At 35.3% G+C, this 25,369-nt stretch overlaps 1 protein-coding gene across 3 annotated transcripts in view; it reads left to right on the plus strand.

Moving 5' to 3' along the window:
- The window catches only part of LOC129246348 (uncharacterized protein DDB_G0283357), a 69,276-nt gene extending 47,694 nt beyond the window's left edge, over positions 1-21,582 (plus strand). For 2 of the 3 annotated variants that reach the window (XM_054885096.1, XM_054885097.1), the window contains exons 2-5: positions 2,099-2,144; positions 12,967-13,099; positions 17,494-17,612; positions 18,616-21,582. In XM_054885096.1, coding sequence (XP_054741071.1) covers positions 2,099-2,144; positions 12,967-13,099; positions 17,494-17,612; positions 18,616-21,582 — 3,265 coding nt within the window. Of the gene's footprint in view, positions 1-2,019; positions 2,039-2,098; positions 2,145-12,966; positions 13,100-17,493; positions 17,613-18,615 lie in introns of those variants that run through there. The other variant, XM_054885098.1, reaches the window with a different exon arrangement.
- Positions 21,583-25,369: the final 3,787 nt, after the last annotated feature.

Below are 25,369 nucleotides of genomic sequence, written 5' to 3' on the forward strand. Positions count from 1 at the left end.
CTACTTCGGGTAATTTTTTGTGCTACCCACTACTTGAAGAAAAAAAGAAATAAATTATAGATAATATAAAAGTCATAAAATAAGCTAAAAAAAGCAAAAAAGCAATAGTTTGGTATGCCGGAAATCTTTTGAATATTCAACATATTTCTTGCTGCGTGTATGCATGTATGTATGCACACTTGAACAACGCGATTTGACAGTTCGAGTGCATTACTGTTTGAGTACAGGCTGTCAGTAGTGGCATGAAAAATTATTGAAAGCAAAAGGTAACTGTTAAGTGGAAACTGCAACTTTCACAAGCGGAAGTGTCAATAGTTAGAAGTGATTTGAGGAAGCATCGGAAAATGAAGCGAAATAAAAAGCAAAAAATAGACAAGATGCGATGAAAAGTATGAATTGTGACTAGCATTCGAGCATAGAACTTAGAATCACATGCAGCAGCGTTGAATCCCGTTCAGCCACTTTAATCCACCCAGTTTATTTCAACACGAAAAGAAGCAATTTTTTAAATTAAGAAACAAAATCACATCTAATTGGCTTTTTTGCGTATTGAAATGAACTGGTTGAGTTTATATAGCAGATCGAGCTGAGTCTCCTTGTCTTAATAGGCTCTTTAGTTTAATCAGAGACAGCGAAAGAATGTATTGAATAATTGTTGAGAAAACCTGCAGCTAGAAAATTTTAACATAGAAAAACTAAGTAGCTCCAAATTTATTCTATTTGAATCCAATAACATTCGTGTGATGAAATTTCCTAGTTTTGAGACTTGTTAGAGTAACGGCAGCGTAAAACTGTAGGTCCCTTCAATTGTGGAAAAACATCAAGACGCGGAGGAAGAGCACGGCCAAACACAAAATAAGTTAAATAATGGATGCAAGCGCCAATTATTTATATGAATATATCAAATGCTGATCTATGTGCTCCAGACATGTACCCATCACTAATAAGCAGCAGAGAATGTCTAAAATAGAAAATCTGCTACTTCGTTCTTATGCGAGTACCAAAAATCGCAAACGAAAACTTCAATGGCAGAGACCGATTGGCGCAATTTCGCGTGAAATAGGGATACAAGTTGAACCAATTAGTGTTCAGCGTCAAAGTGCTTTCAAATTAGAGTCGTGTGGTCTTATACTGCGTTGTGTTTTCTGAGTTTTGCTAGAGGAACAAGACGGATTGCTGACATTCTCTGTATGAGCTGAAAGTGTTTGTAAATGCGAAATTGTTTATCACGCATGGAAATATTTATAAATATCTATTAGTATTTTTTTTTTTTAATTTTCAATACAATATATTTTTAGTAAATAACTTCAAAACCTTGCAGCTCACCACTGACATTGCCACAATAGTCCCAACACTGCTTTTAATCTGTTGCCCGCCCTTAGCCACAGGTAACCGTTCATTCAACACCACCCACCCACACCGCAATAAATAGCCTTGTCATTGGTACGTTATACAATTTTCAAAGAAAAATTTGCATATTAAAAAAAATCAGTTATTTATTACTATTAATAATTTATGGTTTATGAAAATTTCTAGTCGTAAATTTGTATTCAAAAACATGCCACAATACAAACAGACACGAAAAAAAACCATAACTTTTGCGCGCTAATTTTTGCATTCAAACTCAAAACGTCTTCGAGTGCTGGCCAAGCGGTTTTTGTGTTTTGAATATAGTCAAGTCATAAGTCAAGCGCAAACAATTAATTGTTAGGATATTTATGTATTAGTTTTCTGATTTTTTGTCCCTCTTAATTTGAACATTACAATTTGAGTAGGTAAAAAACATAGTGAGCTCACGATTTTCGTTTAAAAAATGATTTAATTGTTTTGACGCTTCATATGATGAATAAAAGTAGTATAGGAGCCGCACTGTTGTTTCCTATTTACAAATTTATTATTCATACAGACACACATCCATGCGCTGAGTAATGGGTGACGGAAGCTAGTCAGTCGTAGGAATTGTGTATTCCATTGAGTATCGGAATAAGTGTGTGTTTTAAGTATTTGTTATTGATAGTCGCTATTTTTTGCGAAAAACGTATGCAAATTTCAAAATAGTAAATTTTTAATGATTATATTTATTTCTACTTAATTACAGGTTACCCCAGTTAACGCTCAATGCCAAGAATACTATTTTACTTATGGTGAGTAAATTATTGTTATTTATTGTAAAACCACAAAAACAAAAAATAAAACAAAAAAATTGTGAAAAATATAAGCACGTGTACGGAAAAATTTGAGAGACGCAAAAAAATGTCAAAACATTTAAACGACGTGCATTAAGGTTCTTATATATGCATAGGTGCTTCCAACGAAATGCAAGAAATTGGCATAGTGTAGATGCTCAAAACCAAGCCAAAAGTTAGAAATCACTCGTTAGAGGTATTTAAAAAAAACTATAAGACTGATGCTAGATGGTTAGTACTGAGGAAAAAAACAACTTAGCTTTGCTTTACCTTCAGAAGCCGTTAACAGTGCGATAACAGACGAAATATGGGAGCTTATTGTAAGCCTCATATATTCACTTTAACTCCAGGTGGAGCGTAGGCCCAAAAGAAAGTTATTGAATTTATTACGGTTATTAATAAGTTGCTTATTCCAGTTAGTATTGGAGTTCTTCAGGTCGGCATCTATCATATGTCGTCAGGAGGTCTTTAGACTACCACAGCTTCGTGCGCCTTCCGGATTCCAAGAAAGGATAGCCTTGCAGGGCTTGCTGACATCTTTGCGTGATGCATGACCTAACCAACTAAACCGTCTGCGTTTGATGGTTAGCTTGATGGGCAGCACGGATTTTATATTGGAACTGAAGATCTGAAGCTTGGTATTGACTGATAATCGACAAAATAATATTAGCACTTTAGATATTTTGATTACAAACTCTAGATGACGCTATTTTAATATTATATTATCGAATCCAATAACTTTTTTCGAAGGGGAAGCGATATTATTTATATGAACCTCATAACGAAAGAGTTCACAGACACTTCTTTTCGTTAGCATTTATCGGCAAGAAATAATAGAAGTTCAGAAATTCAGTTAACAATTCAAGAAACATCTGTTTCTTAAAAAAAAAAAGTTTTACCAGCACATCTGGTGAACCGAAATACGAGTACTATCAGCACTGATCAGTCATAATCCTTCACATAAACAATAATTGTCAACAACATTGAACAGATGCACTTAGCCTGGAATAGCCAGAAATATTTGTTAAAATCAAAGCAAAAATATTATACAACATGTACATACATACATGTTATATTTATGTACAATTTCGATCAGATATCTTTAAGTACATGCGCACTTGAAATAGATGGGTTGAACGCTATTGAACTGTGGCAAAGAGGTCAAAACCCAACAATTTAATAAAAAGCAAAACCAAAAAAAAAAAAAAACATTATAAAAATAAAAAATCTAAAAAACAAAAACAAAAGCTATAATTCTAGCTTAACAAATCACCAAAAAAAAAAAAAAATATCATACACTTGTCGAGCTTGTTGGCGACCAAACGGCTGAAAAATATATAAATTGGCTCTGCTAGCGCCTGATAAAGTGTCTGACGACAGAACCGATGCTGACTTTTTTTGGTGTATGTCTGTATGTATGCGTATTTCGAATATTTAGAACCGTTTTTGTTTTCACGTACAGCTGAATTTTATTTTTATTATGACACATTTCTTATTTACGATGTGAGCAAGGCATTTTTGGGAGATTAAAATAGGGTGTCAGAAAGGAAATCAATTTCACTTGAGAAGTGTTGCTCTATGATTTTACGAAGCATTTACGTCTTTTTTGTTTTGCTTTTGGAAGAGCTGTTACTAATATTACTTTAATATAAATTTTGTTTGTCTGAACGCTTTTGTATTTGGTTGGTTTTTTTATAAATATTTGTGTATATTTTCAAGCTCATTTAATCACTGGAAATTGACAGATTGTTAAAAAATAATTTATAAATGAGACTTGATTTATATGCCACATTGGACAATGTTCTCTTGTCGTCGTATATTATTAAAATTAGTATTTTGTATTTAGAAAGTGTCGAAAGTGTCGCAAGTGGCGGATATTGTGCCATCTCACGGGTGCTCAATTGCATGCGAAACGAATTTGCGGCTTTGGGGTTTTTTGTTGGTATTGGTTGATAAGGGTATTTCGAGTGTTTAGTATTTTAATATAATGAAGAAGAAACTGTTGGGGAGAGCTTGAGAGTAAAACCATTTGAAATAAGTAGGCAGGCGTATCGAAAATGGTTTATACAAATATTAAATAAAAAAGTTGGGGAAAATAAATCAACGAGCATATGTAAATAAAAAATACGATTTTCTTTGGAATTTTGTTTTGAACAAACATCGTAAAACAAAAATTTAAATGGCAAAAAGGACTAGTTTACAGCTACATAGGCGAATGTTAAAAATCAAAAATTAAAAGGCAGAACACAAAGTATTTTTTCAGGGAGTGAATACAAAAACTGATATGAAAAACATTTTGAAATACAGGGTGGCTGATTTTTTTTAGTGTATGGAATTCATTTATTTTTTTTTCAAATTGAAGGTCATTAAATTTTATTAAATGTAGCTTAACTAGTTTTAAAAATAATTGAATTTAAATGCCCCCCATGCTCGTTGACACAAGTGCGGCATCTTAGTAAAAAGTTGTTCATTGCTGCTTTGAGAGTTGCGACAGGAATAGCCGCAATTGTTGCCCGAATGGATTGTTTTAGTTCATCCAAATTTGTTGGCTTTGTTTTATAATCTTCTTGTTTACATAAACCCCACAAGAAAAAGTCAGGTGCAGTAAGGTCAGGCGACCTGGGGGGCCAACGAAATTTGGAGTTTCTTGAAATCAGTTTATTGGGAAATTTTCGTCGCAACTCTGAAAGGAATTCTCTTTCGGCGTACTTCTGGATAGAAAAATTCTTTCAGCATTTTCAAATAACGGTCTCCAGTAACCGTAACGGTGTGACCATTTGCTTCAAAAAAATAAGGCCCGACAATACAGCGTGAAGAAACCGCACACCACACTGTCACGCGAAGAGGATGCAATTCCGTCTCGTGGAGTATCTGTGGGTTAGAAGTACTCCATATTCGACAATTTTGTTTGTTCACATTGCCGTTTAAATCGAAATGGGCCTCATCAGACATGAAAATGCAGTTTAACATGTTTTGGTCTTCTTCCACCATTTGCAGGATCTTCTGGCAAAATTCCAAGCGAATCGGCAAGTCTGCTGCATTCAGTTTGTTAACCATTTGAATTTTGTAGGGAAATAAGTCTAAATCTTTGTGCATTATTGTTTGCAAAGACTGTCGGCTGACACCAAGTTGAGCAGATAAGATTCTTGTTGAAACCTTTGGATTGCTTTGTATAGCTGCAGCTACAGCAGCGATCGTTTCCTCCATCCGAACTGGTGGGTTTCGATGATAAGGCCTTCTTGCGACTGTTCTTTGCTCAGCAAAATTATTCACCAGTCTCATTATGGTCCATCTGCTCGGGGGATCGCCGCCAAACATCCGCCTGTACTCTCTCTGTACCAAAACTGCGGACTCCAGTGCGTGATAGCGGCGGACTATCCAAATTCTTGTTTGCGTGTCCCAGTTATCCATTTTAATAAATTTTTAAGATCAATCTGCAAATTAAAACAAAAATGGAACAGATAACTTAAAAAGAAAAAAAGTTATTCAATTTTTTTTGGTAGCGGCTTTCATCAGCCACCCTGTATAAAAATAATAATTTGCAGCAAATACATAGCAGTTATTTGGTCACACAGAGGGTGAATATATAATAGTGTATTGATAAACGAAAGCAAAAAAAGAGAAAAAAATGTTGGCCAAAAATTTCAAATTTTTTGTGATTTTTTTTTAACTTTACAATTATTTTTATCAAATATTTTAAATAAAATATGTGTTATAAATTATTGTTAATAATATTTTTAATAAACTATTTGTTATAAAACATTTTTAGTTTATGTTAAATATTTTTAATTAACTATTTTTGTATGAAATTTTTTATAAAATAATTTTTTTATTTTTGTTTTTTGTATTTGTTAAAGATACATTTTATAATTTTTTTTTTATGAAATATTTTTATTAAATATTTTGTACAAAATAGTTTTTGTTAAATATTTTTTATAAATAACTTTTGTTAAATATATTTTATTAAATAGTTTTTATAACATTTTTTAAATTTATTTTGAATATTTTTTATACATTGTTTTTTTATAAACTGTTTTTATAACATTTTATAAAAGTTTTTTTTAAATATTTTTTCAAAATTCGTTTTGTTAAATATATTTTATAAAATAATTTTGATAACATTTTCTATACAACATTTTTTATTAAATGGTTTTTCTAAAATAGTTTTTATTAAATATTTTTCATAAAGTGTTTCTCATAATTTTTGTTTTATAGAATTATAAAAAAATTTCATCAAGTATTGAGTACTTAACGCTTTCATATACAAGGCCATGCAAATTTTATATATGGCGGCTCTCAACATGTTAATAAAATTCATAATTTGTTTAAAAACTAAAATCTATATATAAGTAGTATTTATTAAGTAAAGGACGAGGTTGCCTAACATTTTTCTATTAACACAAAAACCAAAATATAAAGGGTGGTTAAGTTTTAAGGGCCGGTGTTGATGTTGAATAAAATACAATTTTTTTAAGAAATTATTACCATTTCTCTTTATTATGATACTACTGGTATGAGTCAATTACGTATGAAACAAACTATTGGCCAAATGGCCGCCGTGGCCTCGGCGGCACACCTCCATCCGATGGTCCAAATTTTCGATGACGCTGAAGCATAATTGAGGTTCTATGCTGTTAATGTGCCGAATTATCTCATCCTTTAGCTCTTGAATTGTTGCTGGCTTATCGGCGTACACCTTTTCTTTCAAATAATCCCAAAGAAAGAAGTCCAACGGTTTCGTTGACTTTTAGGTGTGGTTCACATTCAACATCGGCCCACCCTTTATATGTATATATTTAAATATGTTTTCCAAAATCAAAAGCCAAGAAAAAACCAACCTACAAAAATACAGAACTAAAAATTTTCCATATACATAGTATTCAATTATTAATATTTTTAATAACAAAAATTTATGTGCGCACTAAAAACAGCAATATTACTAGTTTTAATTCTCTAAGCTTTCTTCAAACAGCACTCTTAGAATGTGCAATCATTTGTTGTGACGTTTCTATAGAATTTTCCTCGCAGTAAGCCATCAACATTTGGCAATGAGCACTCTGCTAATACTTATTAAGACCTTTCAATATCGACCAAAGAGGCCAGGTTAACATACTTACATACCTACGTACACATATGCAGTTATGGACGCAATAATAGACTCGCGATAGTTTGAACAGTTTTGGTAAATTTTCTTTTACTTTTTAATTTTCATAATTTTTTTATAAAATTAAAAGTTATTCTGCAAGAAATATCAATATTTAAAACTTTTTTATCAAACTTTTCTAAAAAAAACTTGGGTAGGCAAAAAAATTAATGCAAATTGAAAGCATAAGAAAAATAATAAGAATTGGTTAAAACTTTGCGATTCTATTATTTTGCTCATAAGTGTACATATGTACATAGATGGCATACTTCAATCAACCTTATTGTTTTTGCGTTTCCAAGGAGGAAAAAACGTTATGTATCTAAAACCATGGCAAAGTTGCACTCCTACATGCCTACCTGCAACATCAACTACATCTATCAACTGTATCTAATAAGTCCTTATAAAATCCCTACACATTATCTAACCACTCATAATGGCTTAAATACTGAATACTACAAGAAAAAAACTTAAAAAATTCTATCGATATCACAGCCATGTGTAATCAAGATGTTCAGAAATTCTCCGTGTGTAGGTTAACAAAATAATTTAGGCGGACCTTCACTTAAATTGAGCGAAATGAAGATTTTGGTATCAAGGCGAAAAACGTTAGACACTAAAATTTAAACCCCATCAAGTGGTTGACATCCATGTGCCTTAGCTATCACCTTCAACGTCATTAAAACGTGGTGGCAGATGTGCGGAAAAATATGAACAGCTTGAAGGGGCAGCGACTGCTACTTCTAGAGCGAATTCTGAGGTTATGGCATTATTAAGTGTACATAACTTCAAAAATAGCTATGTACTTAGTACTATGGTTAACCTCTTTAAAAAATAGAATGAATAAATTGCGTAAAATTCAAGTAAATTTGCCAATATCTGAGGCACTAATTACAAAAATGTCATTGCCGTAGGAGTAGTTAAACGTAATAAAAAGTGTTTTCGTAAAAAATATTCTATTTAAATGCTTGGCAGACATGATTTTGGAGAAATTCCATGTAATACCTACATACATATTAAAATGTTCCACAGTTCATTTGATGGCATCGTTGATGGCCCGGCAATTGCGTAAGTCAACTAAGCCTTTGGGTGTTAAGAAAAAGCTTATGCAGAGAAATCAATTTTAATTACACTTTGCACCCGCTGAAACGAAATATCTAAGCGATTGTGCTTACAAACACATATGCAATAAAGGTTATTGATATTTTGTAAAAAACAAAAAAAAAAGTTTTCGGCGTAATCAATCACATTTCATAAGCCTGCACTTAAACCCGACGGCTTACGCGTGGTGCAAGTGAGTGATAGATACACACGTGGCTGCCAAATGAGTACGAGCGAGAACGCACTAGCCCAACAGGACAATGGTGGGTCCATTGGTTTATTGCAAACTTTTGTTTCGAAGGTGACCGGCTTAAGTGTGGATTTTATGCTTCATAGGCGTCGAAATGAAGCTGCCTTGTGTTAAGCACCCACAAAGTTAGAGTGAGCGAAAGATGATGTAAGAATTGTGGCGTAAAAATAGTGGATTGCCTCAGTGGAAAAAAGTTGAGGAAATGGAGACTTTGGCAGTCAGTTGAAGTTTAAAATGTGATATGTTGTTCTATTTGAAATCCAAAAATCTAACGAAAATGGCTTTTGCTTGTTTTGCGCGCTTTTTGTTTATCGATCTAGTATACTTATTTTTCTCAGTCTGGCCTTATTTGGCGAAGAACGTTTTATTGATAATTTTTTATCTATACCGCTTTGAGTAAGTTCATTGCGGTTCGCCTTATTTGATAGGGAATATGCGCGCTATTTTTCGACACTTTTCGTATTATTTTTTTCTTCACCATATGCGGCCATTTATTATACGTATTTTAATTGAAAATTGACCTTAAATCCAATTTATGTCCACTCATTTATGGCTTTAAAATTTTGCTGAGACTCAGAGCCTTTTGGCGTTCTCTTTTAAGTGGCCTTAATTTAAATCGGCCGTTTAAAATGCGACATTAAAGCGCCAGATAAATCGGCCATTCTGGCAAAGGCAGGGTAACAGAAGCAGCATAGTGTCATTAGCAGCAGCAGCGGCAAAACTAACAAAAGCGGTAATTGCGAACGTTGGGAATATAGGCTCCATGTACGCATCCTTTTGTGAGCGTCTGTTTGTGGCTCTTTCGGTAAGAGTTTTTATTGGCTTATGTTGACTGCCGTTCAGCAGCTGATGATACAAACACCACAAGAATAGCTGGAGTGGCAAAAACACCACAACAATAACAATTTGCGAGATTGCGACAATGCGGCGAAGGCATCATGCGGCATTGGCAAATCTATTTTCAACATGAGCGCATTTCAATAAATTCACATTTAATGCCATAACAATTGTGTCCCTGCGTCGGTGCAGTGCTAGGGTCTGTAAGCTCTAGGTTGTCGTCGGCAGTTATTTGTCGTTTAAAGTCTCTACCGTCGTTCATAACAGTTGTTGCTACTGCAGTGGTTTATTGGCATAGCGAAGCCAAATGGAGTTGTGGCGTGCATTTACCTATGTGCATATGAATGCTTCGAGCCTACGTACCCTATAAAGGTGCATACATATACTCGTATGTACACAGAATTACATTATTTAGCCATTTCACTTGTGTGGGTGCCATTTCTGTGTAGCGGCGCTACAAAGGATTATGTTGGTACGTTCGTGCGGGTTTTCAAGTCGTATGCAGTTAGCCATGTTGTGATATAATCCTAACGAATGTGTTTTGCTGCAGGTTGTGCTGTTACAGAATTTGATACTCAAATGTTCAGAAATAAGTGCAAGCGAAAATTAATTGGTGGTAGAAAAAATTCTATTATTATGGGAAGTGATTTGAGCAGTGATGAGCTTGCAGGCCTTACATAAATAAGTGGATTAGATGCAAGTTTTTCGTTTTCCGTTAGTGTAGAGTTTTGGAGACTTTTTGAAATCAACGTTAAAAGTTTGAAATATGTACTATTCTTCTATAGACTTCGTTTTATTGTTTGACCAAATGTTTTATTATTTTTTAAGAGTTTGGAGACTTTCAAAAAATATCGAAAAAGCATCAGGAACTACCTGGACAAACTTCTACTGCATAATACGAAAACTTTCATACACTTATATAAATTTCACCAAATGTTTTAAAATTTTTTAAGAGCTTCGATACTTTAAAAAAATATCGAAAAAGCACCAAGAACTACCTGGACATACTTCTACTGTATAGTACGAAAACTTTCATGCACTTATATTGACAGCGGAGAGTTTGTAGAGGTAACTGAAAACCATTACAAAGTGTGTAACTTAATAAAAAAGTGAAGCATATTATTTGCTTTTCCAATGCTGCCTCTAAGTGCCGTAAAATTAATCTGTTACTTATGCGTACATAAACGCCGACGCCAGTGCGGCTGCCAATCTGCATGCGTGATCAACTGCTTTCCTTTCCCATCCACGAAACGCATTGTAAACGCATTAAGCGCACGACAAGCAGATTTACTTTTTTCCTTGCCCCTAAAAACATTAAGACGCCAACTTACACATTTGCATTATGCATACAAAATTTACATACAAATATCTCAAAATGTTTGCATGTTTTCAAAGCAGCAGGTAAAGCGAAAAAAAGGTTTGTCGCGAGTGAAGGCATAAAAAATTGATATGACATTATAATCCGACACGTTACACACTTGTCAGCAAAATATTGCATTGCCTGCCAAAAACCACACACCTGCAACATGAGTGCCTTTGAACGCAAAAGTAATGCGCACTTATGGTACAGAAAATGGGGCGTTTGGTAGTGAATTTTTTTTTCATTTGGCACGCTACTGCAGCTAAGCTTATGTAGTTCATGTGTGAGTACATATTTATGTATGTATGTATGACATATACATACTCACATGCGAATTTGCGGTCGGTGCTATGTGGTTGCATAATTTTTGCATATTTCAATATTACTTTGTTTTATTTTTATTGAATTGTGGGATCAAATAACTGACTTGGCTGCTTGGAAGGAAGCAGATGCAAGTATTTCCGTTTAGAGCTACGACCTCTACACGTGACTACATTGCTTTTTCAAGTACGTGAACAATGCCTTTCCAAGTTACTGGTAGCAGTTATTTATTAAGTTCTTTATGAACTGAAATGCCTTAAATTCACTAAATTTTCACTGAAGTATTTTCATTATAAAGTCGATCATAATCGTCTTTCTATCTACAACACAATCAGTTTAGATTTGCCTTAACATGAAATGGCACCATATTCAACGCAGCAGATTCGCCGCCTCAGAAGCGATCGTTCCAGTGCGCAGCGTTGCCTGTCAACAGCGCACATTCGCATGGCCCAATATCGATGTCATCATCATCAATTTTTGCTTGATTTCATAAGCATTCTGTGAACATTTTTTCGTGTTTTTATTCTATTCTGAATAATTATTATTATGGTGGGAAATTTTTCGTACTTTGCAAGTATGTGGCTTTTGTTCTTCAAACCCGCTTGGGTCTGGTTGCTTCCTAAACGTCCCATGGTGCCATAATCAATTTCATCTTCGTTACTTTTTGTGACACTTTGTACGAGCGCTCACTTGTGTGCGAATGCTGTTTGTTTTTGCTCTTTGTCTTTTTGTGGGCAAGTTTTTTGTTTCGCCTGGTGTTCTGGCAAAAAAATTTATGAATTGCATTTTAATTGTCGGCTATGCAAATAATGACTAATAAACTTGCTATTAAATGTGCGCGCCGATGACAATATTTGCATTTTTATTGTACATATATCAGCGCGAAATAACCGCAATCCATGGACCAATAGCCTGACTTTAGTGAGAGTGATATTGTTAAGAACGTGTTTTACGATAGCGCCTGGAATGCTAATGAAAGTCATTTAATAACGTTCGAGATGCGATAAAATGGGGTTATGTCAGTGAAGGATAAAGTATGAAGGCGTAATGAAGTGAAACTGAAAGTCAATTATTAAGTAACATTGTTCGGTTTTGCACAGGCGCAAGTTTACAGAAATGTTGCGTTTTTTTCAAATGTAATATTGAATGTAAGTATTCATTTTTTAAATGCTGGTTGAAATATTTGAAAATAAATGCAAATAGATATTTGCCCAAGTATTTAAATGAAATTTTAGTAAGAAAATAATACTTCTCAAAAGTCTCCAAATTTATTAAAGCATAAGTAAGCGCTTTTCTTGTGTTTTTGCTATATACAAACAGGTTATAACGTATTTTGAGAAAAGTTAACGGATTTAAAAAGTCTCCAAATTCTTCAAAATGCAGGTACTCTAAAAAGCGATACTTTAAAAAAATTTAAGTAACACTGTTTATAAAACAAACGCAAATTCGTTCATTTTCAAAAGTCTCCAAAATGTAATATAGCAAGTTGTGTAAAGTAAGAGTTAGACTTTTTTTTGCACAATTAGAAAGATGTTTGTAAGAATGTTTACAATTCTCCAAATTATAAATCAAAATTTTGTTTGTAAAATTGATTAACACTAGCTGTTAAAGGTCTCACAATGGTATCAAAACGGAACTTTAGTGCTTCTTGGGGAGTGCCAGTATGGTACTTCAGCCATTTCACATACCTACCTACCTACCTGATTAACATTTAACCTTTTTTAACCATATAAACTAATAATTTAACTAAATCTCTCTCTCATTTCAGGTAATGTTTGCCTTTGTAGTTCCAGCTTACACAAAAACAAAAGACTATGTCTTAATGCTAACGACCCACAACGACCGAGCGCTACATATAAATGACGTCGGCAAGGTGACTGCAGCTAATATAGCTTTTGCACGTGAGTTTATTTCCTACAACTGAAATTTAAATATCTTCTATAATCACAGCATTTGTAGGCAATTTATAAGAAACGCGACTTTTTAAGTACTTCTAATTTACTAATTGCTAAGTGATGCATGAAAATTAAAAACTTACCCGCTTATTTTAATAAAATATTTTGTTAATCTTTCAACCCCCTACAGCGATATGGGGATTTATTGAATACTGATATCATAAATAACTACACTGAGTAGATTTCTACACGCAAGCAAATGTACATATATACGCAAGCATACAAAATAAAAGAACAAATTTTCATCTACTTCTCGGCACATTTGTCTGTGGATCCATCTGGGTGTGCTTCGCTACCAAGAGAGCAATAAATTTTCATTGGAAATCTTTCGTTTAATTTAATTTTGCAATTTTAATTGAATTGGCTTTTAAGGCTAACCTTTTTCGAAACTTGAAATTCTCGCTTAACTCCAGTCGCGAGACCATTTCTTTATTTGCCTTACTATTTTGTTTTAGTTATATTGTACGGAATGTCATATTTCGTATATTTTGTAGCAACTTAATTAAATTATGGCAATTTAATATTTTATTGATGCTGATTTAAATCCTGACTTCTGGTCGCGCATAAGTACGTTATTAAATCGAAAGAATGTCTACTCATGACAGTTTTTATAAAAAAAATGTACATATATAAAAAAGTAAATATGCAACCTACAGTCAATAACTTTTTAACGTAGAGTTGCTTACCGCCGTCGTCGCGCGGCATTGGCGCCATCTGTCACTTAAAATGTCGGTTGCGGTTTTGCAGCAACAGGCACGTACTTACATATGTACATATATGTACTATGTTTACGTACATACAGCCACATACATGCAATACATATAAGCTCCTGGCGGCACGTGTGTTATTATAAACCTCTTAATTTAATGAAAATTATTATTATTTTATCATATCGATTGTCAGCAATAAAAAATTTGATCAAATGTACATATAAATAATATACGACTGGTTCGGTGGCCGATTATCGCGGGGTTTTAACTCTAAACTCTAAACAGTTAAGTTTGGCGCGCGTAGCCCACACATGCCAGAAATGTATGGCTATGAGCTTTGACTATTTATTTTGCGGTTCTTGGTTGCTGTCATAATCGCCGCAAGTGACTGTCAATCAAGACATTTTCTAGGTCGCTTCATTAAAACAGCAGTTTAGCACAGCCGCGATTTTTCTAAGAAATAAAAAAGAAAAACGAATTACGCTTCATCGTATAGTGAGTATGACTAGGTCAAACAACTTGGGTGGCTAATTCAATTTAATTTTTATGAAATCATTTGAATGCACACGCCTGTGGTGTCTCAAAACTCTATTAACGTTAGGAGTAGTTCATAGAATTATGAAGCACATATAGCGTGAGGCCATGCAAACGGTTGGACAAGTGTCGAATGTCCACTACATACATAGGTCATTTAACATCAAATGCTAGAAACGTGACAATCTTTCGAGTGTTTTTCTGTTTTGAAAAATATTCTCATAGCAAAGATGCGCCTTCCCAAGGCGGCTTAAAACTATAAGCTCTTTTATTTTATGAATATTTTATTGAATTATGAAGCACATTAACGTAATTGAAGTAAATATGCACCCAAGTCCTAGTAAACAACTAAAAATTAACATTTCATCATTTTTCAAGGAAGTCTCCAAATCCTTTATGTATAAAAAAATCGATGGAGACTACTTGATGTTTTAAAAGGTTATGACAAAGTCTAGAAAAAAAATTTATAAAAGTCTCCAAACTCAACAAATATAAAAAAATTGATGGATACTACTTAATGTTCTCAAAGATAGTGACAAAGTCTACATTTGAGATTTCATAAAAGTCTAAAACTCTCCACATTTTAGATATATCATTAAATGGAATTTTTCAATCGCATAAAATTAAGAAATACCAATACTGGTGTTTGCAAAAATCTCAACTTATACAGAAAGCGCATATAAATTCCAGTTTACTTTGAGAATTTCTAGAGCCTTAAAATACTTGCAATTACAAGAATGTGCGGCTGCTGGCACATGTCACCGAAATAAACAGCCTTCACCTACTACTACTATTAAGTGAATAATCAAAACATTGGTTGAATAAAAGAACAAAAAAAAAAACATTTTTTTGCGTACAACACATCTACTTATAAGGAGAGCTATCAGTAGCGATAAAGTATGCCTGTTTTGTACACTTATTTATTGATTTCAACTATTTTATATCTACGTGTATGTATGTATGCATATATACACATTTTTAAATCTAAATATTGTGCTTGTGAAATAAGCACACAGATACGAAGAGCGGCTGGAGGGCGGTATAGGAGGAGGGGGTGATTGAAAATAAATCGTAATACTCGCACTTGAATAAATCTTCTGTACACATGCGATAAAGTAATCAAATGTTAAAAAAATTAGCGTAAAAGCGTAAAAAAACTGACAACACAAACAAAAAATAGTAAAATTTGCTACGCAGCGTCAAATTGATAAAATTCCATAGTAGAATACTACGCGCACATATACGAGTAGTAGGTGTATGAGTTGTTTTTCTGGGTCTTAAATCGTAGACAATGGCCGTAGATGACGATGGACGGCGACGGTTTTTATATGATTTTCCAACTTCTGAAAAAATTCCTGGCACATTTTAAATTTTATGACACCTAAAAATTGATCGAACAGGAATGGCTTTTTGTTTTTTTTTTTATCAAAATGACATTTGTAACGTTTATAAAAATATTTTAGTGTTTATGTCATACTGATGGGTTTTGTTTTGTGTTATTGTTTTAGCTCTCAGAGCAGTTAGCTTTTTGCTGTCATGTGGCACTAACTCATTTTATAGGCGCCAGACTTGTTAAAGCCAGCACTTGCCTATTTAGATATCAATTGGTGATAACCACGATAAACCATGTGAACGGCGCATGCCAAGATTAGTGTGCGCCTCAGCAATATGTGATGAACCTTTTAACTGGAGTTAGTACAGTTAGTTAAATTGCATTAAAAACTGTTATTATCTATGCCAACAGAGCGTATTTTACCATATTCGGTGGGAAATCAAAAGTTTATGATATAGTTTTGGGTATGCGAAAGCAATATAATACGAAAATACAAAGTTTTCAAAAAAGTCTCCAAACTCTACACTAGCAAAATAAATGGAATGCACTCCATATTGTATAGATTTCACATTTTATGCATTTCTTCCATTGAATATTGAGACAAAGTCTATAGATGTAAGTACAAAAAGTCTCCAAAAAAACGAAATTTTCTTTTTCCTAAAAATGGCTGCCATTGAACTAACTGTGAATGCCAAAAGTGTCTATATCTGCAAAAAAACAAATAATAAATAAAAAAAAGGTTGACTAAAGCGCTAAACGTTTACATTTTAATTGCCTTTGATTTGACGTGATAAATAGTATTACAGCTCTCTCCTTAATATCTCTAAGAAAAACGAAAAGCAAGTAATTAAACGTGATTCCAGGAAGTTTATCTATTGGAGAACATATAACACATAGAATAACACAGCCAATTGGCGACACCGGGGCGTATGCGTACTATTTTTAATCTGCAGTGCTTTTTACTATTGTCATAGAAAGAGAATTGATAAATATGCCTGCTAGCTAAAATTCCACGCAAATAATAAAAAAGGAATGTGCATACCCAATATAGATTAGTAACGTGGGTAGCTTTTGTTTCGCACGTTCCCTTAAGCTGCTGAGTTTAAAATATTTTTCGTAATACGTATTGCAGGTATTTTTAAATCGTGATCGATATACGCTAATAGGTCGTCCATGAGCACTTGTATAACCACATTCTAGCAGTGCAAGTGCAAGCGTTTTACCTGAAAAAGGTGATGTGTCTTAAAGTATATAAGAATGCAGACAAAGCTCAGGGTAGGGCAGGCTAAGAGTTAGTATTAATTTCTGATAACTGGCCAGTGTTTGGTGCCCTTGCCCAGTTTATTTATTAATATTTTTTATTTTGCCTTTGGTTTTTCGCTTGTTTACATTTGTTAAAGTCAATATTTCGTTGATACGTGTACGGCCGGTATTTAACTAGGCATTCTTATTTAACTGAACTAAACTATGACACTCTTTAGAAGCACCTTATATCGTCGTTTACGCTTTCATACCAAATTGCATAGAACATTTATTTATTTCTTCTAATCAATAGGTTACTTATCATTTTCTGCATAGGAAAAAAGTAGGTTATCGCACAATTTTGTGATTATTTTAATTGTATTTTATTTTATATTTGCTACGGAAAGGGTGTAGTTATTCTGATACATTGGCTATTAGTTTAAGATTTCAAGTATAAAAATGATTAATTATGAAATGCAATGTAGCTAATAAACATAATTCAAATTTGTCTTTTCTTACAGAGCCCTTAACCATGGATATTGTTGGTGATCCATTCAATGGCGATCCATTCTTTATAACGCTTTATGCTAAGCAAGTTGGGCTGTTCTTGTGCTTTCGACGTGGCAGATTAGTGGGACTGGTAAGTTGAGATAGTAAATTTATTGTAATAACATCCCAAGAAGGTAGCAATCACACTTTTTTTGCTAAAACAATTAAAAATATAATACACCATCATTTAATTAAATTAGCCCTAAAATGGTTCATAAAAAAATTTAAAAGTCTACACATAGCAAATTACAGTTTGACACTAATTTTTTGTAATCTAATTAAAAGATTATAAAAAAATTTGCTATTTTTGAGTTAATTTTCAAAGTCTACAAACTCTCCAAATTCTCCACTTTGTTGAATTTCATTGGCAAGCTTTTATATTGGTATATGCAATAAAGAAATAATTTTTGCAAAACCAAAAACTCTACAAATTTTTCGCAATCCAAATAAGTTTGTGATGTAGAGTTTATTAAGTACATACTATACATCAAATTAAAAGCCAGAAGCTCAACAAAAATTCACAAAGCCTCCAAAATCCTCAATTGTTTAGTTGCCAAAACAAAGCGGACTATACAAATATTTCAATACCAGAAAAAGAAGGAACAATATGTTAATAGTGATATAGTGTTAGTTTGCAAAGTTAATTGTTTAAAAAATTGAGCATAAATCATATACAGACATATTCACATGTGTGGGACAATGAGAAGTGCAGTATTTTTTAATGATAATAGAAATTTACGAGCATGGGCAACTTATTAGACAACTGTTGATACGCAATTTGGCGGCGGAAATCCCTCTGACGTACATATGAATACAAAATTATTTATTTATTTGCCAGTCAGACAAAAATGCTTTAGATACAAGAGACAAGAGATTCTCAAGAGACTCGATTTGAAGTGGAGTTTATGAAAATTATTTTAATTCTTTTAATTAAAATAGTATCTTATCGTATATAATTTTAGAATAATCATTTTTAACGTTTCCACCTTCACCTCAGTCATTATTTTATCTCACTTTCTAGTTTTTCATTTGTTTAATTGCTATTTTTCTCTCTCTCTCTCTCTTTCTCTTTCCACTTTTCTTGCCGTTTATAGAAACAGCTCTCGCGCGATTGTCACTTCAGTGAGACCATGGAACATGGCCACTACATGTACGCGAATGCCTACAATGCAACGCTGCGTGTTGGCTTCACGAAGCGCTTCAAGCCCATCGGACCAAAGCGTCTGCAGCATGGGCATAGCATCAGCAAGGACCACTTTCTCTTCGAGCGTCGCCATTTAGCAGATATTATCACTAGTAGAATCACGGCAACAACAACAACCACCACGACTACAACCACCACCACCACCACGACAACTACACGTACACCCAAAGTCACACGCATCCAACGCAACAGAAACAATTCCCATAACAATAACAATAACGACAATATATCCCTTTTGAAGCACTCCGTTGCGCAGGAGAGCCAACAACAAGAAGTACATAAAGAAGCTGCAAAGAGTATTACTAATGATAAACATAACGATAGACATAGTCATAGCGAGGATAGTAGTGTTAATGATTACAATAACAACAACAGGAGTAGCCATAATATAACACAGCAGCAAGCAGGTGGTTTGCTGGAAGAGCGTCTACGCAAGTTGCAGCGCAACGAAGAGCATCCACTGCGTCATGATGGCAATAGTATTAGAAATAAAAATCGTCGTCGTCGCCTACAGAATCGGCGCAAGCTTCACCAACAACACAATTTGCAGACAAAGAACCTGGTGCGCCAACAACACCACAACAGCACAAAAATGGCACGTCGACGTCAACACGAACGCGAACAGCTGTTGCGCAAGCAAAGTCGCCACCGACAGCAACTGTTAGCGCGGCATGAACAACATCAGCGTGAACAGCCGCCACCACCGGCGCGTGGTGCAGGCGCGGCAGCCAGTTCTACCGCCTCGACAGCGGCCTCGGCACTCACGGCTACTGCCGCTTCCTTGGTGCCTACAACACTGATTGACATTATGGCTTTGTTGGCAGCATCGCGACGGAAGCGTGGGCGGCGGAAAAAGGATAATGCAGTAGAAGAGAGCGAGAATGCAACGGCGAGTGCGGGTAGTGGAGCGCAAGGCGTGACCCATGCGGCCGATATGCAAATAGCGGTAGCACAAACAAAACTACCCACAGTGGAGGAAGATGAGGTGGCTAAGAAGCAAAAGGTGGAATGGCTGGCGCGGGATGGTGAGGAGCAGGCGAAGGTGAGAGCGCAACGTCAAAGTGGTGCGCGGAGTGAGAAAGTGCAGCAGGCACATAGGCATCGACATCATAATCAGCGGCCACAGACGCTGGAATCGGCCGCTGAACCAGTGAGCGCAACGCAACATGTTGCTGAGAAGGTTGCGCAGGCGCAGGCGCAGCCAACAGAGCAACAAACAGATGAATACTCAAATAGTTATGTTAATAGTAATTTAAATAGTAATAATAAACTAAATACTTATACTAATGCTAATGCTAATAATGGTAATGATAATGATTATGTTAATGCAATACCTGCCTTGCCAAAAAACTACTTATACGAAAAAACTCATCAACACGCAGATTATGATGTTCATAGTCACGAGGATGATGAGGATGATAATGATAATGATAATAATTACAATAACCACAATGCTAGATCGCATAGTGAAGCTGCTGGTAAGCATGAAAAACACGAAAAGCAAGCTGCTGAAAATGGTAGTCATAGAACCAACGGGCGCAGCAGCAGCAATAGGAGTAGAAAATTTAGTAGTAGTCAACGTAGCGATAGTATTAACCCTAGTATGACTGATTATAGTAGTAATGGTAATTCTAAGTTTAATCAACCTCAACAACAACAGCAACAGCAACCGCAACAGCAAACGCTTAGCCATAATAGACTAAGATATCGACGACGAGCTGCTGCAACCGAAGCCACAAACGAAGCAGAGGCGACAACAGCTCATGACGAACACGTTGACAATATACATGTTGACGCGAACAACGATGTTGCTGACAACATTGTTGATCGGCATGTTGCTAAGCAACACCAGCCAGATCAACACGCGCAGCAACAAGTAGATTTGGTGCAAAGCGAAGAAGCTGCAGCGGAAGTCAGCACTTCCGCTGCGAGTTTCGAACACCAAACAAAAAAATATACGAATACAAATAAAAATACGAATATAAATATAAATACAAAAACGAATATAATAAATGCGAATAAAATTACGAATACGAATATGAAATATAATATAAATATTGATAAAGTTAGTGCTAATAGAAATAGTAAGCTTAATTATAGAGATAACGGTGACATTAATGTGAACACCGCTGGCGAGCGAGCGAGTGCTGTTGAAGCAAAAATTGAAGTTGTTGCTGCTGCTGCTGCTGTTGCTGTTGCCGATGATGTTCACACAGCCAACCTGGTGAAAGACAATAATGTTAAGCGTAAGTTTTTTGGTATACGCCTGCCGTTTTTTCGTCAACTTAGCATCAATAACAACAATATTAACAGTAATAACAATAATATTATGCATTTTATTAACAACAACATTAATATGGATGTCGTAGAAAATATTCAAGAAGCTAATGCTAATCAGATAAATGCGAATGCAATTGCTAATGCTTATCAACCGCAACAACAACAACTCCAGCCAGCTGTTAATAATAACAATAATAACAATGACGAAGTTAATGTTGCTGCTGCTGCTGTTGCTGCTGGCAATGTAGCCATTGCTGCTCACTTAGCGCGCGCGTTCATTAATGATAACGGTAACCGCGATGTTATTGATGCTAATTATAATAATAATGATGATGAAAATGTTCATGCTGCAAATATCGATAATATTAATAATGTTTATGAGCAATTGTTTGCTGCTAATCATAAACGTTTTTTTCGTAGCTTAAATTATGCTAATACTAATCACAATGTGAATAATTATACTGATGATAATGATAACAATGACCAAGGCGATGAAAATGCTGATGAATGGAAAAGAAATCATAATAAATATGATATGACTATAGTACAATACAGATATGTAGTTGTCTTTTATTAAAAAAAAAAAAAAATTAATAAGCTGAAAGAAGGATTGGGGCAGAGGGAGTGAGGAATGGGGGCTTTATCGAATATCTAGGCTAACTTGGCAGAGGGAATGAGGAATGAAGTTAAAAATGGGTTTATCGAATAGATAGCTGGGAAATTGATTACGAAGTGTGTGCTGTCTGAAAGGTAAGAAAATATCCACTTTAATCGGAGTTTGGGTCAAAAAAGGGCATAGCTTTGTTGAAAGATTTTCGATTAAACTTGAAGAACACACATGAAGCGTGTGAATCTGAGAAAGTGACGACAACTTTATTGACATCGAAATTTGAGTAACAAATGGCGTAGGTTTAGCGAGCGATAACAGGGAAGGCTTAAGATTAATAACTCTATTGAAATCAAATCTGGAGTCAAAGAAGGGTGTAGATTTAGTGGGGAAGACTTTCAGCTCTAGCGGTGAAAACTAAAATATATGTATAGGGTTTTTCAGTAAGAGCGCTTCAACTTTTGAACTTTTTTGAATAAAACACAAACGGTTTGACTTTTTTAACTAATGTTTTTTTATTATCGAGTTTGAACATATACATTTAAGTATGAAATTCGATTTCTTTTGCATGACCACCGCGTGCACGTTTTACGAAGTCCAATCGTTGAACCCAATTTTCGACCCCTCTTTTGCATAAATCGGCCGAAATTCCAGCAATTTCGCTTTCAATATTGGCTCTGAGCTCACAAATCGTCGCCGGCTTGTTACTGTAGACCAATGACTTCACATAACCCCAAAACGGGACGGCTTGTTAAATGGACCGTAAAATGGCCGTAAAGCTCTTAAAGTAGCAGCAACAGAACGATTATTTTCATAAAAAATTTGCACGATTTGCAATCGTTGCTCAAGTGTGTAGCGTTCCATGATGAAATGTATACTAATGAAGTTTACAAATGACAAGCGAAAAATAAAAAATATTGCGTCGTTCGCCCTCCCTATCGGAAAAAAGTTGAAGCGCACCTATTAAAAAACCCTATAGGTTTTGATACTTAAAATTTATTACGAATACTGACTGGTTTGAGAAAAGAGACTCCCATCAGATACTGGTGGTGGTGGTCCTTAGTATCCCAAAAATCCATTTGCGGCAGCCACAATTTCTTTGCTCTACATATATTCTTAAGTGTGCTCTACTTTGCGCAATCGGAGAGTCGCTTCACTCACAGAAAATAGGACAGGAGGCTACTGAAAACTTGGACTTAGCAGCGAGCCGACTGAATTTGTTGCATTCGATGTCTGAGGCTGAGTATTGAAGATGCGACAGATCAGCAGAGAAACTGGTTTCTGGTAAAGGCACCACCTTTATAGAAAAATTACGCCAGCATGCGCACATGGGTAAGTAAGGCTAATTTCATAAGTTAGTCGAGGACTTTCATTGATACCTACACTTGAGCCCAAGGTATTTTATGATGTGAGACTGCCTGCCTTCAATTCAATTTGAAAAAAAGATGTATAATTTTCTACCTTTCTTAAAAACTAGCAGCAGAAAGCGTATCAATTAGTTTCAAGTTGAAATGTGTTCGGATGATTTGGTCAACTTTTTTACTATCTGCCTAGATTGCAGATTACCATCTATTAAATGTAGCATATAAAAAATTGCTTTCCGACTAGATTTTATGAAGCGTGATGCAGGAGACCGCCGTAGCCGAATGGGCTTGCTCAAAGCCCCGGCATGAAACACCAAATGATAAAAACAGTTTCTTCTAAAAGCGGTCGCCGATTGGCAGTAAATGGCAAACCTCCTGGTGTATTTTTGCCATAAAAAAACTCCGCCTAATGAGTTATCTGGGTTCGGAGGCGGCATAAAACTGCAGGCCCCTCTATTTCTGGAAACACTCAATGAAGGCTTTAAGCGCAAACGGCGTCGTACGTCAATTTTATTGAAGATTACGGTGAATGGGGAGCGCTATCAGCGATGCTGACTGAATTTTTGTTTCCTAAAATTAATTAGCTAAACATCGAAGACATTTGGTTCCAGCGAGACTTGCAATTCAGCCCGCTTAACAATCGATTTATTTCAAAATCACTTTGGTGACTACTTTCTTTCCAGAAGTAATTCTGTTCATTGGTCTGATCATTCGTGTGATTAAATGCCCCTGGATTACTTTTTATGCAGCTTGACTAAGTCATTTGTTTATGCCAACAAACCAAAAACTATTGAAGCAATAGAAACTAATATTCAAGTCACTATTGACACTATACGGCCAGATTTATAGGAAAAAATAGTCAAAAATTGTGCAAATTGAATGGACCATGAAACTCGTAGCCGCGGTGGACATATGTCGGGTGTCATATTAAAAAAATAAAGGCCAGGAAATTATCTACCAGATTATAATAAAAAAAAATCATTTCAACAATAATTCTGTTTATGTTATCAGTTCATGCCTTGAAGCTCTAAAAAATACCCCCGATATGCAAGAAAGCTGTCTAGAATTTAATGAATTTATTTAATGGAATTTTATGAAGCAAATGGATGTTATGTCTGCTAGAGATTTAACAATTTTGTTTTTTGGCGAATTCCACATAACTGACCTACTCCGGCTTCTATGCTAATTTCCAAAGATTTTTATTGCAGTAGTACCAGAACGATAAATCGCATTCGCAGAAAAGTTGCATTCAATGTCTAACTCAAATGTCTACTAATACGAGTATAAATTTACAAATATTTGTTGAAAACTATTTACTCTAATCGAATCACTTAAAATGAGTGCTACAGCCGCTGATTATCTGTAACAAGCGTAACTAGTTTGCTGATGGCGAATACAAATGAATTAAGCGATTTTAAGGCGGCACGAATGCAGAGTTTAAGAACTCACGCAAAATTAAGGCGTTGGAAAACACATCGGGAGAGTTGCTAAATAGCTACAACTGCATAAAAAACAATCTGCAAAGTGTCAAACGCACCAAATTTTTATTTAAACAGTTTGACAAATTACCAAGCAGGTCAGCGAAGTAGGCAAATCAAGCAGTGCGCGCCGGTACACAGCCGAGCACTTGTTGAACTGGTCGCCGCCATAGCAGAGCGTTGATTAGAGACTTGGTGCGCCTGCGCGATGCGTTTTTAATGCTGGCGTATACGAGATTACAGCAACACGTAATACACACAAAATAATTGCTTATTTTGTAAGCCAACTAGCCAGGTGGCAATATGTAGATTTGTGCGATGCCTGGATACTGCTTGCTTGGCGAAGAATTTCACAAATGTGGAAATGTGTAGTGGAGTAGCTAACAGCGGCCAACAGGCCTTCAACCAGTTGACATTGTCTGCGTGGCGTGGCGTTTTGTGTGGGTACGCAGACAAAGCTTGGCTTAGAACGGTTATGCGGACAATGCACACAGCACACAGACATAGTTGTTATGGCAACTTTTCCGTTTTACTTCAAAAAAAAGGAAAAACAAATAGCTAAAAAGAAAAAAAATATAATGAAAGAAGTATAATAATGACGCACAGTTGACGTTTGTATTTACATTTGTGCCGCGCAGGCGGCCCCCCAACACCAAACGCAGCGGGGTACATTGGCGCGCTGCCTCACAGCTTCTAATTCTGCTACACCTTTCTTGCCTGCTACTTATCACTATTTGTTTGTGTGCTATAGAAACAAAAAAAAATCTACAGAATTTATAGTTTTTTAATGAGCTGCATTTTTTCGCCGCGGTCGCCACCGTCCAGCGCCGCGACTTTCTTCCTAAGCTCAGCTGCCCATCAACGTCAGCACGCCGTTGGTCATTTGCATTGGCTAACGCTCGCTGCTGTCGTCAG

Source organism: Anastrepha obliqua, chromosome 4 (assembly GCF_027943255.1).
Source record: "Anastrepha obliqua isolate idAnaObli1 chromosome 4, idAnaObli1_1.0, whole genome shotgun sequence".
NCBI classification, from domain to species: Eukaryota; Metazoa; Arthropoda; class Insecta; order Diptera; family Tephritidae; genus Anastrepha; species Anastrepha obliqua.